At 41.3% G+C, this 15,635-nt stretch overlaps 1 protein-coding gene across 1 annotated transcript; it reads left to right on the top strand.

The window, feature by feature from the left end:
• Positions 1 to 606: 606 nt before the first annotated feature.
• Positions 607 to 13,363, top strand: dpm2 (dolichyl-phosphate mannosyltransferase subunit 2, regulatory). The gene is made up of 4 exons (XM_034710263.1): positions 607 to 709; positions 9,934 to 10,023; positions 10,228 to 10,330; positions 11,355 to 13,363. Exons 1-4 carry the CDS (start codon positions 707 to 709, stop codon positions 11,408 to 11,410), a joined length of 252 nt encoding a protein of 83 aa, XP_034566154.1. The 5' UTR covers positions 607 to 706; the 3' UTR covers positions 11,411 to 13,363.
• Positions 13,364 to 15,635: the final 2,272 nt, after the last annotated feature.

Raw genomic sequence — 15,635 nt, 5'->3', positions numbered from 1 at the left:
TTCCTCTGGAATTAAACAAATGTTGCATAGCTCAACATGCTTTCTCAGGTTGGACAGTGAATGTTTGTATGTTTGGGCAGAGTGGGAAACAGGGAGAACATTTCAAACGATACGTATCATTCTTCATTTTAAAAACCTCTAACACGGGGTGAAGATATGTACATGGGTGCTCAGGTGGAGAATTATAGCCATCATTACCACCTCTTAATGAACTGCCTGATCTGAGTGAAATCTGCTCTGTGTTTGCTCCACGTTCAACCCTGGAGACGCACCATATACAAGTACGACTAAACCACTGAGACAAACAGAACTACACAAACACATTTTACTGTCTTAGGGGTCAGATTTCAGAAAAGAGAAGGACATTCATGAGCTAACTTCAAAGCAAAAGTAGTGAGTAACTAGAGCACTGATAGAAATGTAGTGGAGTAAAAAGTACAATAATTGTCTTCTGAATGTAGTGGAGTCAAAGTGATAAGGATCACCAAAAATGAATACTCAAGTAAAGTACAGATACTCAAAAAATGTACTTAAGTACAGTACTCAAGTACATATACTTTGGTACTGTCCACCACTGCACCTGCTGTAATTAATATTAGTGCGCTGCGCAGCTCCACCACAAGGGGGCGGCAGAGACCCTTAAACACATCCTGACAGCCGTGTTTACCAACAGAAGAAGGACCACAGGAAACGTCAGCAGACCGTCATGGTGAGAAAATAAGAAGATTAAACTTAAAAGCTGAATTAAAGTCAGATATCTTAAACTATAACTCAATCTATGAGACTTATCTTTAACTCTAGGATATCATAGTGAAAAGTTGTATTAATACGTCACGATGGTGAAGCTAACTCAGCTAACTCATCGTTAAATCAGTTAATGTTAACGGTTACATGAAACTTGATGGAGGTATCAGTCTGATAAGAGTTTAAATGGTGGTTATAATAATCATTTTTACGTCTATATCCTTGTGTTTTGTCAATTTAATGTTGACTTGCTAATCCACCAAGTCCCTGCTAAAATCCTGCCCTTTTTTAAAGCTTCTTCGCCAATGTTCCTGTAAGAGTTAGTCATCTAAATGTCACTGTATTTTATGTCTAAATATTACATTAAACGTGCCATTTTTATCGCCGAATTAAAATATAAGCATTAATAACTCATAATCTCAGTATAATTGATGTGTCTCTTAAACATATTCACTAATAAACTAAAGAAATGTTAACTCAAGTTATAATTAAATGGAGTTTGGCTCGGAGCGAAACAGGAAGTAGACTCGTCTTGTTCAAGCTGAGCTGAGACTCAGGCTGGGTCACCTGTAAACTAGACTCCCCAGGGGACCAGACTTAACCTGTGATTAGGGATGCACCGATCCCACTTTTTAGGTCCCGATACTGATATTGATACCTGGGCTTTGGTATCTGCGGATACCAATACTAGCCGAGCCGATCCGATCCTGGTATTGATTTAACAATCTCTATTCCTTAATGTGAGGATAGAATCATGTTTTGGCAACTTCAGGCTTTTCTGACTTGATGGTGAACTGTACATGGGTTCCAAGTGCTAAACCAGAGGCTGGAATACCTTAATTTCAAGGATCCAGAACAATTAAATCCAATAACCTGACCGTTTTTTTTACACTTTGAATCCATTAATAGAAGGTTTCTTGCTTCTTTGCAGTAGGCTACAGCTGACGTAAACTTCTTCCTTTGGGCTCCCATTATATTTTTCAGCGCGACTGCCATCCGTTGAAACATTACCGCTGCACATGCTACAAGTTTCCGGCGGAGTTGTTAGCAAAAGAAGCACATATACCTAAACCGCAGAGCCTCTGTAGTTGTCCTCCATCATGCTCCACCTGGCAAAAATGCACAGACCAGCGCTGATGACACAGGAGATGCACATGGCTATTGTAAACACAGAAAAGCATAGAACTGAGATGAATAGATCTGCCCTATGGATTGGCACTATATTTCGGCCCCTTGTCACCAATATCCGATCTGGCTTTTTGAGCCCGATCAAGCCGATATCCGATACCAGGATCGGATAGGTGCATCCCTACTTGTGATATATTCAGTGGTGGACAGTAATAGAGTCAGTTTACTTGAGTATTATTTTTTGGTGATACTTATTACTTTTACTCCACTACATTCAGAAGACAATTATTGTACTTTTGACTCCACTACATAATAATAATAATAATAATAATAATAATAATAATAATAATAATAATAATAAACTTTATTTATATAGCACTTTTCTAAACAAAGTTACAAAGTGCTTCACAGAAAATAATAATAGATATAATCCCAGCCCTTTTTCATACACATATACACATATACATATACATATGTACACACATGCACATACATATACATACATACACATATACATAATAACATGTTACAAAGTTATGAAGGCCTTTTTGAAACATTTTTATGAAGTGATTTAAAATTAAGAACAGAAGTAGCACGTCTTATTTCAGCTGGTAGATCGTTCGATAGTTTGGGAGCCCAGACTGAAAAAGCCCGAAAGCCCTTGGACTTTAAACGGGCACTAGGAATAACCTACATTTCTATCAAGGCTCTAGTTACTCACTGCTTTTGAAGTCAGCTCATGAATTTCCTTCTCTTCTCTGAAATCTGATCCTAAGACAGTAAAATATGTTTGTGTAGTTCTGTTTGTCTCAGTAGTATAGTTGTACCTGTATATCGTATGTCTCCACGGTTGAGCGTGGAGCAAACACAGAGCAGATTTCACTCAGATCAGGCAGTTCATTTAGAGGTGGTAATAATGGCTATTATTCTCCACATGAGCACACATTTCCATATCTTCAGCCCGTATTAGAGGTTTTTAAAATGAAGAATGATACGTATCGTTTGAAATGTTCTCCCTGTAGATATATCACGTGTAGAGAATAATAATCTTCTTTTATCTTATTAAAACAGCAGAAATGTAGTTATATTATGCCACAGAAGTGAAAAAACCTTGCATACGATAGATGAAGATGATTTCCTGAATAGTTCTTTGTTTACTCCTCAGACATAAGCAGATGACTCAAAAACACACTTGCATCTAAACACGTTCACTGCTCTTTACACTTGCTGTTTCAGATCCAGTGTGCTGACTCACCCAGACCATAATATTATGAACCTTGTTTATATATCTAATGCGGTATTTAAAGGTCATCTTACTAACAGAGGAGTCACGTTCAGGGTTTGAAAACAGTTCAAAGTTTTCTGAGATTCTGTGACATTAAAACAGAAAAAGGGTAAAGGTAAACCGAAGTTATCAGAAAAGCAAAAATGGGTCAGGAGGGTTCAAGAATGTGTCTGTACTTTAAATAACTCAAACACCAAATAAAGAGATAATGGTTCCAGTATGGGGAGCGTGTGAGTCAGTAAAGACTCAAAACTGAAGAAACCACAGGATGATTGGAACCAGCTAAAATCAGAGCAGAGTGGTTCAATATCTGCTTCATGTAGAACAGGATGTCAGGAGGGAATCCAACTTCCTGTAGCAATATTTACCCATGCTGCTCTCTGTCCCTGGGGTTCCCTTCACAGCGCAGGATGTCAGATCTCACTCCTTTTATTTACAGTTTTACATAATTGAAACCACAAATTAGAAACATCCTTCTTCCACCTCAGCAACACTGCACGCCTCAGATCCTCTCTCTCCTCCTCTGCTGCCCCCTCAACGCTCATAACCTCATGAAAACTGGACTACTGCAACAGCATCCTTTACGGCCTTCCCTCCACTGACCTCCAAAGACTCCAACATGTCCAGAACTCAGTTACCCGGTTACTCACTCACTCCCGCTCCAGAGCTCACACCACACCGGTCCTTCAGCACCCTCACTGGCTCCCCATACAGCACCGAGTCCACTTTAAGACCCTGCTCAGGCCCTCTACAATCTCCCCCCCTCCTACCTGACTGACCTCCACAAATGTCACTCCCCATCTCAACGCCTCAGATCCTCAGATCCTCCTGTCCCCATCACCAAGACCAAGCACCGCACCATGGGGGACAGAGTCTTTGCCATCGCTGCCCCATCTCTGAACTCTCTTCCTCCACACATCCTCATATCATGGAGAGGAGAAGTGTCCAATATGCATGGCTTATCAACAGGGGTACCTCAAGGGTCAGTGCTTGGTCCCCTCCTGTTCTCAATATACATCACATCACTTGGTGCAGTGATCCGCTCCCATGGCTTTTCCTATCACTGCTATACAGATGATACACAGCTTTTCCTGTCTTTTCCACATGACGACACAACTGTCTCAGCTCGGATCTCATCCTGCCTTGCTGCCATTTCTAAATGGATGAGGGAACGTCACCTACAGCTCAACCTGTCCAAGACTGAGCTTATTATCATTCCAGCCAGATCACAAAACCTCATGCCCACTAAGTCTGCCCGAAATCTGGGTGTCATGATCGATGACCAGCTAACCTTCAGGGTTCATGTGGCCTCGATTGCTCAGTCCTGCCGTTTTGCCCTCTATAACATCAAGAGGATCAGACCCTACCTGACAGAACACACAACACAGATCCTGGTTCAAGCTCTTGTAATATCACGCATTGACTACTGCAACTCTCTACTGGCAGGCCTCCCTTCATGCACAGTTAAACCTCTGCAAATGATCCAGAGCGCAGCAGCACGTCTGGTCTTCAACCAACCTAAGACAGCTCATGTCACTCCCCTGCTCATCTCGCTACACTGGCTTCCAGTTGCAGCTCGCATCAGATACAAAACTCTAATCATGACTTACAAAGCAGTAACCAAAACCGCTCCAGTTTACCTGGAACCACTCATCCAGGTCTACTGCCCTTCTCGCCCGCTACGCTCAGCCTCTGAAAAGCGCCATGTGCTTCCAGCACATAAGGCCTCAAAATCACTAGCTCAACTCTTCTCTTCTGTTGTCCCTAAATGGTGGAATGAATTGGCCAACTCCATTCGATCTGCAGAGTCCCTCTCTACTTTCAAAAGACAGCTAAAGACCCAGCTCTTTAGGAAGCACTATGCACTTAGCTAGATTGTTCTCCACTGTTGTCCCCAGTGGCAGATCATGTCTTCCAGCTACAATTGACATGCACTGTCCTGCTCTACCCTGGGAATCTGTGTTCAGCTCTGGAGTGACCCAGCACTTGGTACTTAGGTCATTATTGTGGTGATGTTAATTGTTGATGATGATAATGGAAGGTCTTCAATTGTTTGGTTGCTTCATTGTAGATTTCCCTTAATTTGAACCCCCCCCCCCCCCCCCCCAAAAAAACCTTACTTACTTTGGTGCATTGCCTTTACACTGCTTGGCAGTACCTGCACCCAAATTAAAGGTGGAGTAGGACATGTTATTTTGATGCATTTTTCTCAATCACGAGCAAAAAGCGATGTATACATCGATAGGGAGTAATACACAAAGTGATCTAACACTGAGATGAGAAATCTCAGTTGTCTGTGTCAGCAGCTAGACTGCAATAAGTTCGTCCAATCATTCATTCGCCACCGAGCGCAATGATTGGCTGACCGGCCGGATGACCTGTGACCTGCCGAAAGACACACCTCCTGTTTACAGGAGTGCGCGTGACCTGACTGAGATCGTCATCAACAAGCTGTTCACTAACGCAGAACATCTGATAAACATGTCAGAGAGAGAGAAACCAACGATTTAGCTCAACTTCTGCCCTCAAGTTCTGCCGCTAAACAGAGCAAGAAGAGGAAGACTGTGATGGAAAAGGAGACGACTTAAAAACACTGGATGAAGATACAAACACGAGTCAATATTCGGGCTGCATTTCTGCGACGGCTGAAGGATTTAAAGGGTCTCTAAAGCGACGCCATGGTTGCTGATTTTCATTTTCTACTGGACAGGTAATCATGTCATTTCATTTGTCTTTGTGTTCATGGTTTAGTTCATCTATGAGACAGCTAGCGATAACTTCGGCTAATGCTAGCGGCCGGCTAACGGCTTGTAGCTCTGTTTATAGAGACCTGTACACAGTCTGTTAGCTTGTAGCTCTGTTTATAGAGACCAGTATACAGTCTGTTAGCTTGTAGTTCTGTTTATAGAGACCAGTGTACAGTCTGTTAGCTTGTAGCTCTGTTTATAGAGACCTGTATACAGTCTGTTAGCTTGTAGCTCTGTTTATAGAGACCTGTACACAGTCTGTAAGCTGCTAGCTCTTTATAGAGACCTGTATACAGTCTGTTAGCTGGTAGCTCTTCGGTTGCTCTTTATCAGCATGAATGGGGTGTTGTACTAAGTCTAAATGCCGTCTTGTCTGTGTTTTCATAGCTACGAGAAGGAAACATCGACGTCCACACCGTTAAAACACGGGACGCAGAGGCCTCCACCCCAGCTGTTTCATGTGTTCTGAGTCCCCCTCTGACCGGTGAGTTTCAGGCCCGATAAGAACTCCATGAACATGAACGTTGCTTTGACCACTGCTTGCATGGAGGTATAAATACTGCTCTCTTTTTTTATTGTGAGCTATTTTTGATTTACGTACGCAGAAGGGTTTTTTTTAATGCCCGCACAAAATAAAATCCAAAGCATTCTCTTTCACTTCACGTGATCTGCATGCTAAATCGCAATCTGAGACCACACCATACAGACTAAAGAGATGAGAGACAAAAAGTTTGGCTGATAAAAAATCCTGTGAATGTTAGCTGCTTCTCTAAAAGCTTGGTTTGGTGAAGGAAAGCATGAATAAAAGTGTTCAACTTGGAATCAAATACACAGAATAACTGTATTAATAATCTGTGGGCACAGTCTTCCTCTCCAAAGAGGGAGAGAGCACATTTTGACATCACTTACTCTGAAAATATTAGATAATATTCAAGATATCAATAAGAAATACAGTATATGTACCATATGTGCACAATACACACTGCAGTAGGCACTAAGCACACACTAGTGATAGTGGTGTCAACTCCTTGAATGGCTAGAAGAAATAACTGTTTATATACGGGGCTGAAGGAAGGGTTATTATGATTGAAATCATATGCACAGTGCTGTAAGATAATGAGAACCTTTGACTAAACTTCTGATTCTTTCTTCTATGTCAGGTATTGCACAATATTTAACAAGAAGTCAAAAAAGTGGAGCCTGTACACAATGAAGGTGGGTAAGGACTACAAGTACATCACAGACCTCCAGAGCACAATCCTGCACAGAAAGCTGACAGCAACTGGGGGGATGCCAAAGAAGAGAACAAGGAGGCCGGATGATCCACGCCAACATGTTTACCTTCAACAGCCATTATTTTTATTTCTGTAATAAATACATTTTCTAATAAAAGTAAATGTAAAACAACCCTTTGATATTGTAATTATTTGTTTATAATGTTGTATGTTACTTGATATGGATTTAAATTATTTTGTGATTTGAAGAGAGAAGGCCAGTGTAAATTTAAAGATTTATTTAACAAATGTATACACAGCACACTCAAGTATTTTTTTACATGAAGATAAAATATATACAAAGGAACTAAAGGGTCACCATACAAGTATTGAATGTAATCATGTCATAGTTTCATTCACTCTCCACTGAAACCTTTATACTGTCCATGTGGAAGGGTCACGGATTTTCCAGATACAGCAACAAGGTATTACTCTATGACCTGCACCAAGTGCTCCATGCTGCCAGACAACAACCTGTCTGTGCAGCATGGCGGAACTTTCTGTTGCTGTCCCCAGGATCTGGAGCTCGTCCCCGGTCGTTGCTCTCCCTCTCGCTCGTATGGCTCTGCCTTGCACTCGACCCCGGTCTCGTCCTCTCCGACCTGAGGTGCTTGGCTCAGGATCGTAATCAGCAGTCATCATGAGAGCTCTAACAAGCACAAAAAACACTCAATATGTTGTAGTTCCAACACGAAAATGAAGACTGTCAACAATGGTGAACGCTAATAAATATATAGGCACTGTAGCCGTCTAGTAACTAAACATCATGACATGCTAAATCAAAATAAACATGGCTAGCCGGAGTTATTAGCCCGGCAGCAGCAACTTGCTCTAGCTGTATTTCAGATGATAAAAAACAAACACACATAAAGCTAACATGCAGGCTATGCTGTGCATTCTAACTAATTACATTATTTTTTAATGTGGTAATATAAGCGGTTTACTTACATGGGAGATAGACGTGTTTTTCCTCCGATGAAAATAAAGTCAATCGCTCGCCGCTCCACAGCTAGCTATGGTGACGTCATCCTCCAGCTGGAGTCTGCCACAGCGCGTTCATGTGTTAGGAGGCGTGTCCCTCCCCTCTCCCTACAGGCTGCTCTGAATGGAGGGGGAGGGCTCTGTTCGGCTGTGTGCTTTCAAAATCAAGCTAACTGCTGCGGCTTTCTCAGGATCTCCTACTCCACCTTTAACTTGAAACACTTTGTTACTCTTACTGATCTTGTGTCCTCTTGTCTAGATCTTTGCTTGTGTTGTTCTTGTTCTGGTATGTACGTCGCTTTGGATAAAAGCGTCTGCTAAATGACATTGTGTAACATAACACCTCAACTTCTCAGCTTTCCTCGAGTTCACATGCTTAGAGTAAAGCTGGAGGCCATAACAGAAAGTGTTTATGTCAGGATACACCTGCGTCAGTAGATTGGTTTAATGTGATGCATGACGTCTTTGTAATAGAAAAACTAACGTTGACTCCGAGGCTTAAGAGTGATGTGTTTGATAAATGTTGGAAAGGAGGGATTGAGTTTATTAACCCACAGCTGACTTAACCTTGACCTCGTGGTGTGAGTCCGGCTTCACCTGGATCCAAACATCTGTAGAGAGACAAAATACAAGAACAGTTGAGTTTAAACCCTGAAGACAAAACGGTAACGTGTTAAAGTTAGCTCTTTTTAAACACACCAACATTAACTCAGGTTTCAGGTTTCCATCAGTCTACGTGGTTCAGGACGAAGTAAATGAAGCAAGACCAAGCGGCAACCTCCGGTCTAAAAATGAGTCCAATGCGGAAGTGTTAAAAGCTGCAGTTCATCGAGGATCCGCTTGAGGCTGGCTGCGGGAGTACCGGAAGTCACATACACATGAATGGGAAAAAGATGATCTTTACAGCAGAAATAAACATGTTTACAGCCTGGTACAAAAGACGAGTGTAGTCTGGATAGCTCATTTCTTTATTGGCTCACACTGTAGGGGGTGAATTTTTTTTATAACGTGGCAATTTCGAAGATATTGAGATTACGAGTCTTCCAATGAGAGGCACAGCTGACTGCAGGAACACTGTAGCTGTTGGCAAGGAGGCTCAAACTCCACCTCTTTACGTCACACTGGCTCGACAGAAGCAATATGGCTGCCGCCGACGATTGGTCTCTAAACAGCTCTTCATAAACAGATGGATGACGTCACGGATACTACGTCCATATTTTATACAGTCTATGAGCAAGACATTTAAAGCTACAGGAGAAGATGAGTTTAAAATCCAGCTTTTCCTCGTGCAGGGTGTCGGCTGTGAGCTAAGTTTTACCAGGAGCCGTGTTGTCCAAAGATGTCTCCAATTGAAGTGATGAAAAGCAGCTTTAAGTTAAAAACCTGTGCTCCTCTGAGAGGATGTTGGGCTGCGAGCAGAGCTGTCGTTATCTCACTATCTGACAATAATGCTTTTATTTCTTTGCAAACAGAATCCAAAGAAGACTCTGGGAGGACGTACAGAGTCAGGAAGTTGTCCGCTAGATATGTTTTCATGTCGGGGGAGCGTGTGACGGGCTGAAGATGAAAGTCTATTGTTGTTATCGGCATCAGTTTAATTGAGAGTCCTCACCTGAATCTTTCATCTCTTAAAGCTCTATAAGGATAACTCGCCCCCATAACCTTGAATTTTTCTAATTCATGAGGTGAAAATGTCACATACTTGAGTTTTAATTTTTGCACCACATATTCCTCCTCCTCCTCACCAGGTGTTTCTTCTCTCTCTCTCTGTCAGGCGTCAGGTGTGGATCAAGCAGCCGGCATGAGCCTGGTGGTCTTCAGCCTGGTGCTGTTTACGTATTACTCCATGTGGGTCATCGTCCTGGTATGCCCTTTGTCTCTTAAACCCATGACCTTTAGTCATTCCTCCAAACATCTAAATCCTCATCTAAATCCTCTCAGTGAGGACATTTAACTGCTGCATTGATTTCTGTGAATGAATGCACGAATGCTTCTCCAGTCTCTGCATGAATCCCAATCATGTGTAAGAAACTTCAGACTCACGTTGTGGTTATCCTTCCTCCTGCAGCCGTTCGTGGACAGCGATCATGTGCTGCACAAATATTTTCTTCCTCGGGAGTATTCTGTGATTCTTCCGGGCACTGCGGCGGTGATCCTGCTTCTCCTAATAGGTGAGTGAATATTGAAACAAGCGCTGAGTGTGTGTTGTGTTCATGACTACAGCCACGATGTTTTTATTAAATACTGAAACCAGTCTTCACTCAGACGCAGGCACACACCCTCGTCTGTCTTCACCGTGACAGAGCAGATCTCTCTGAGCAGTCACAGGATGCATCGACTCCATGAGTCAGAGTCTCTGAGCCGCTCACACACACTTACACACTCATCGGTCAGCTGATCGTCACGCTTTCGACATATTTAAAACTATGACAAAGTAAACCATGCCCTCGGATCAGCGAGGTGTGAGTGTGCAGCTTCAGGCTGATAATATCTCTGTCCCATCGACAGATCTGTCTTTAATCCGTCCTGTTGCTGCCCGGATGGTTTCCTGCAGCATGTTTGGCGGTTTTGGATATTTGATTGCAGCGGCAGCTCAAGCACAACAACGAGGCTGCAGAACCTTTTCAGTCTTTGCTGAAATCACATTGTATATTTATCATTTGTCAAAGTGCTGCACGGTTAAGAAGTCAGTCAGTGTTTTTACTATGATGCATGATCTCTTATCCTGGATTTAAACTTCTCTGGAGCAGGTCAGGTGTTCAGAATAATTCTTATTTCGGTAAGAAGTGAAACACCTTCATCATGAAACCAGAGTTAACCCTCGATATCTGCAAAATCCTGCACAGCTCACAACGGATCTGCAGGGTGCAGAATCAGCCCCTGCTGCTTGATGCATGCAGACGGGAAGTGCAAGTTTCTATTTCCACTGATCACAGCAACGTATCTGAAATATAACAGGAGCAACTGGACTGTTTTATGATGTTTATTGAACTTGTTCTGCAGAGTTTGAGCCATCAAAGCTTCCCCTTGAAATGTGTTCCTCCAAAAGAAGAGGAGTTAAAGGATCACTGTTAGTTCAGCATTAAAGTACTTGTGTTGAGTTTCTTTCTGCATCTTGTGGGTGATTTGTTTACTTCACAGCTGACAATAAAAGTTAAATTTGGACTCTGATTACCAGTCTTCATCTTTTCACAGGAGCCTGCATTGGAATAATTCTGTGGAAGAATCGCAAACCAAAGAAAGCGGACTAATCTGAGGACGTTAGCTCGACTGCTACGGGACAAAGTTTGTAGGAACAGCCTCTCTGACGATGCTGCACACGACCACACCTTCACTTTCAGATAACGACCCCTTAACTCAGTTTTTTCAAAAGAAGACCAAGATCAAGAATCGGGCATCACTCGCCCTGAAAATTATACAGCACAAAAAGACGCTTGCAGTGGGCTCTTGTTGTGTGTCCCAGCTGTCCCAGTATCACCTCTCTCTACTGCTCAGATCGGTCCACACACAGGTGATGAGCTGTTGGTGAGGGGACATTTCTTTGTGATCAAAACACAGTGGGGTGATCCAGCCGGAGCAGCTTGTCAGAATACAAAGACACGTCATGAAACGGCTCCACGAGAGGGTTTAGTTTTAGACACATAGTCATGTCAGAGTCATATTCACAGACATCATGCAGGTTTCTTATTTTTAGGTAATCACGAGGAGGAATAGTTTGAGTGTGAATACTTTTGTGCAGTTACCAGCAGCAGACGGTAGAAAGTTCAACCTTGCTGCGCCGAGTATAAATGCAAATATTAGTCGTTTTACAATTTGTTGATTTAATTGTGACCAATGCATCAAATGTTAACATTTATGTTCAATATTGATCATGGTACCTTTATGAAAATTTGTTTTGCATCTCAGTTTGTGGAGCATTTAACCCTTTGAGTGCTCCGTGTGTTAGACGGTGTGTCAGTCGCTCAATCCTTCAGAGTTTTTATTTTCAGGTCGGGTAGTTTATGAGAAATCTACAATAAAGCCACTTTGTGTGAGTTTCAAAACATAATGTGTAATTTATTTATCTGAAAACTGTTAAATTCTTATGATTTGTGAGATTCAGGCCGGCCCGAGGTGTGGGTGGTCACCAAGATTATGAACCCACGACTCCGCTCTCTCTAAAGTCCAGCAATTCTGATTGGAACAGTTTTTGAACTGCATTTATTCCAAATGTCATTCATTTAACATTAAAATCTTAAATGTTATTTAGACGCGTACAGAGGGCATGAATTGGCACCAAAATAAACACAATTTTTTCTTTAGTTCAGCAGAATGCTCCTCGAAATGACCCTGATGTCCTCAGGTTTAAAGGTTGGATCCGCCTCGTGGCACCAAACCAACAAACATCCTCTGTAATGGATCAGTCTCAAAATGTCACACATTGCAAACACTCTGCGTCAGAGCTGGATTTAGATTTGTTATGACAGTGATTCATTTTGTGATATCCTATAATTTCCTCCATCAGTGGAGATGTGAGATATTTGTTCCAGCACTCAGAGTTATTCTCATCTGTTTGTGGTTTATCCCTGTTGTTGGAGAGAGGATATTAAAACTATCTGATCCCAAATATGATGGAGACAACCTTAAGGTCAAGCCTGAAGTGAGTCAGTGATTCCCTTCTTTGAAAAGTCTCTCTTTCTTTCTTTCTCGGTCTCTGAAGCAGATGTTTTCATTTATCTCCGTGTGGTTACGATTTGTTGCAGCTGTTCGACTCAATCATTCGTACCACTACATGTTTAATTTGCTGAACTCAACGCGAGTTAATGAGAAACTGTGAAACATGCGTCTGTAAAAGTTCCCACTTTTACAGACTAATTAACTACAGCTGAATGATTTTAAAGTTAAACCATACGTAGCTGGCTAAACACTCATGAAGCATCGCTCTCTGTCGGAGCTACACAACTCTCTACATTCAGAAATAAAAACAGAGGAATGTCTCGTCCTTTGGATATAAAATGAAAACACTCTTCCTCTCATATTCAGGGTAACACAGTAATGAAAGTCCCACAGCAGAAGGTGTAACTTGTGTCGGCGTGCAGTCTGAATTCTGTAAATAAAAAAAGATGTTTCAGGTTTTTTTGTTTTTGAAAGTGTTGAATGTTTGAAATCCGCTCAGACGTCTGAAGCCTGGAGATGTTTAATGAAATAAAGAGCTCTTGACGTCAGCAGTCGCCTCCTGTGTGTAGAGTGTTAGTTTAATAAGACGGTTATAAGTAGCAAACATTGTCTTGTTTCTTTGTTTGCTCGGAAGGCGAAGAGAAAACTAAAAACAAACTAAAAGTCCTGTTTGTAGTTTCTCCTTGTTTGTTCTCTTTAAACATGTTTGTAGGACGACGTCTCAACAGGAGCAGAGAGCTGTTTCTGTTTCTGCTGACGACTGAGCGTCTGATTGATAGCTGATAAATACGTCTTTATGTAGACGATGAAATCCTCTTATTACAGTGTTTTCTTTGTTTGGTGCTTTAAATGAAGTTGGTCATTAAATGAAATAAGACATTTTAGAAAGTAAGAGGAAGTAAAATATATTTGATTAAACAGATCTATACACTATAGCCAAAGGGTTGAACATATTATCTCTGAACTAATAGATCTAGACCAAACAAGGTTTGTCCGTGGAAGACAAACACAGGACAATATCAGGAGGACACTCCACGTGATCAAAGAAAACATTAGTGCAACACAGATCAGTTTAGATACAGATATGGCTCTGACTTGGTCGGATGGAGCTATCTCTACCAAGTATTGGAACAATTTGGCTTTAAAGCCTCTGAAAACGTAAATGGAATATTTAAAATTCACATAGAATATCAAAATGTAATGTGTAATCAAGCTTCAACAAAAACTGAGTGAAAATAAACATCCATAACTATGAAAAAACCTGCAAAACATCACTCACGAACAGATGGCTGACATCACGGATACTACGTCCATTATTGATACAGTCTATGGTTTGATACCCCGGGACAGTCTATATTAGGTTACTCCCAGCGCCAGGATCTAGACCTGGAAAAAGCTCATCAACGGACCAAGGTGACTCCCGGTGTTTGGAGGAAGTCTTGCAAGAGGTTTGGTCTTGAGAAATATGCAAAAATGCTGAAATGGGTGGCATATGACCCAGAGTTTAAGCCAGCTAGTCTTGATAAATGATCCTGACAGCGGGCGTATAACGGCATAACAGCTTATTGTTCTATAACTTGTGATGGTGCCTTGAAACCCTTTTCTCACCTCTCACAAGCATAATCTGGAGATAAATTATTTCTTCAGATATCTCCAGGTAAGAGATTATTTTGACAAAGAAATCAAACAAACAGAGGATAATTACCCTAAACTGGTCAGCATATTTATTGATGCATTTACACTGCCAGTCAAAAGTTTGGACACACCTTCTCATTCAATGGTTTTTGTTTATTCTAATTATTTTCCACATTGTAGATTAATACTGAAGACATCAAAACTATGAAATAATCTGGTTATGCCATAATCTGGATTACAACAGTAGTCACATAGGGCTATCCATTGTGTACTAACCCTACCTCTGAACAACACAACTGATGGTCTCAAACACATTAAGAAGGCAAGTCATTCTACAAATGAACTCTTGTCAAGGCTCTTGTTAATTAGAAACCATTCCAGGAGACCACTTCATGAAGCAGACTGAGAGAATACCTAGAGTGTGCAAAACTGTCATGAAGGAAAAAGGGGGCTACTTACAGAATCTAAAATATAAAACATATTCTGGTTTGTTTAAAACTTTTTTGTTAATTAATTCCATACATGTTCTCTCAAAGTTTTGATGTCTTTGGTATTAATCTACAGTGTTTCAAATAATTAAAATAAAAACAAACCCTTGAATGAGAATTTTTTTTCAAACTTTTGACTGGTAGTGTAAAACTAAAGATAACAAACATCTCATATCACAAATCTATAAAAGTTTGCAATGTTCCAAAAACCACTCTACTCTATATCAACCAGGTGGGAGAAGGAGTCTGGCCTAGAGATAGCCGAGGAAGACTGGTGGGATATTTGGGAGCACCAGCCTAGGACCACCAACATGCAGAGAATTCTGCTGGAAGTGTACAATATGGTATTTCTTTTTCCATAAAAATGTCATTTAAACAACAGTTTTGGGCCAGCCCTGTAACTCCTTCTTACTGGCAAGAGCTGGCAAAAGAAATGAGGATAAGTATTGGAATTGAAGTTGTTTTCTGTCACATTATACCTTTGTAAAATGCTGAATGCTCTTCAGTCTCAGGACAGGTATCTTTGCAAAATCATCTTGGCTGCAAGCAAAATGCCGCCGCCACACGCAAGCGGATGCAGACAAACCCACCAACAAAGGACGACTGAATTGTGAAAGAAATATATTCCATGTAAAAACTCACCTTCTTCTTCAGACTACGAGCTGATGACTGTGTGAAATACTGGAAATGATTTGGA

The sequence above is a fragment of the Notolabrus celidotus genome, chromosome 19, assembly GCF_009762535.1.
Source record: "Notolabrus celidotus isolate fNotCel1 chromosome 19, fNotCel1.pri, whole genome shotgun sequence".
Classification (NCBI taxonomy): Eukaryota; Metazoa; Chordata; class Actinopteri; order Labriformes; family Labridae; genus Notolabrus; species Notolabrus celidotus.
This window is presented reverse-complemented; position numbering and strand designations above follow the sequence as displayed.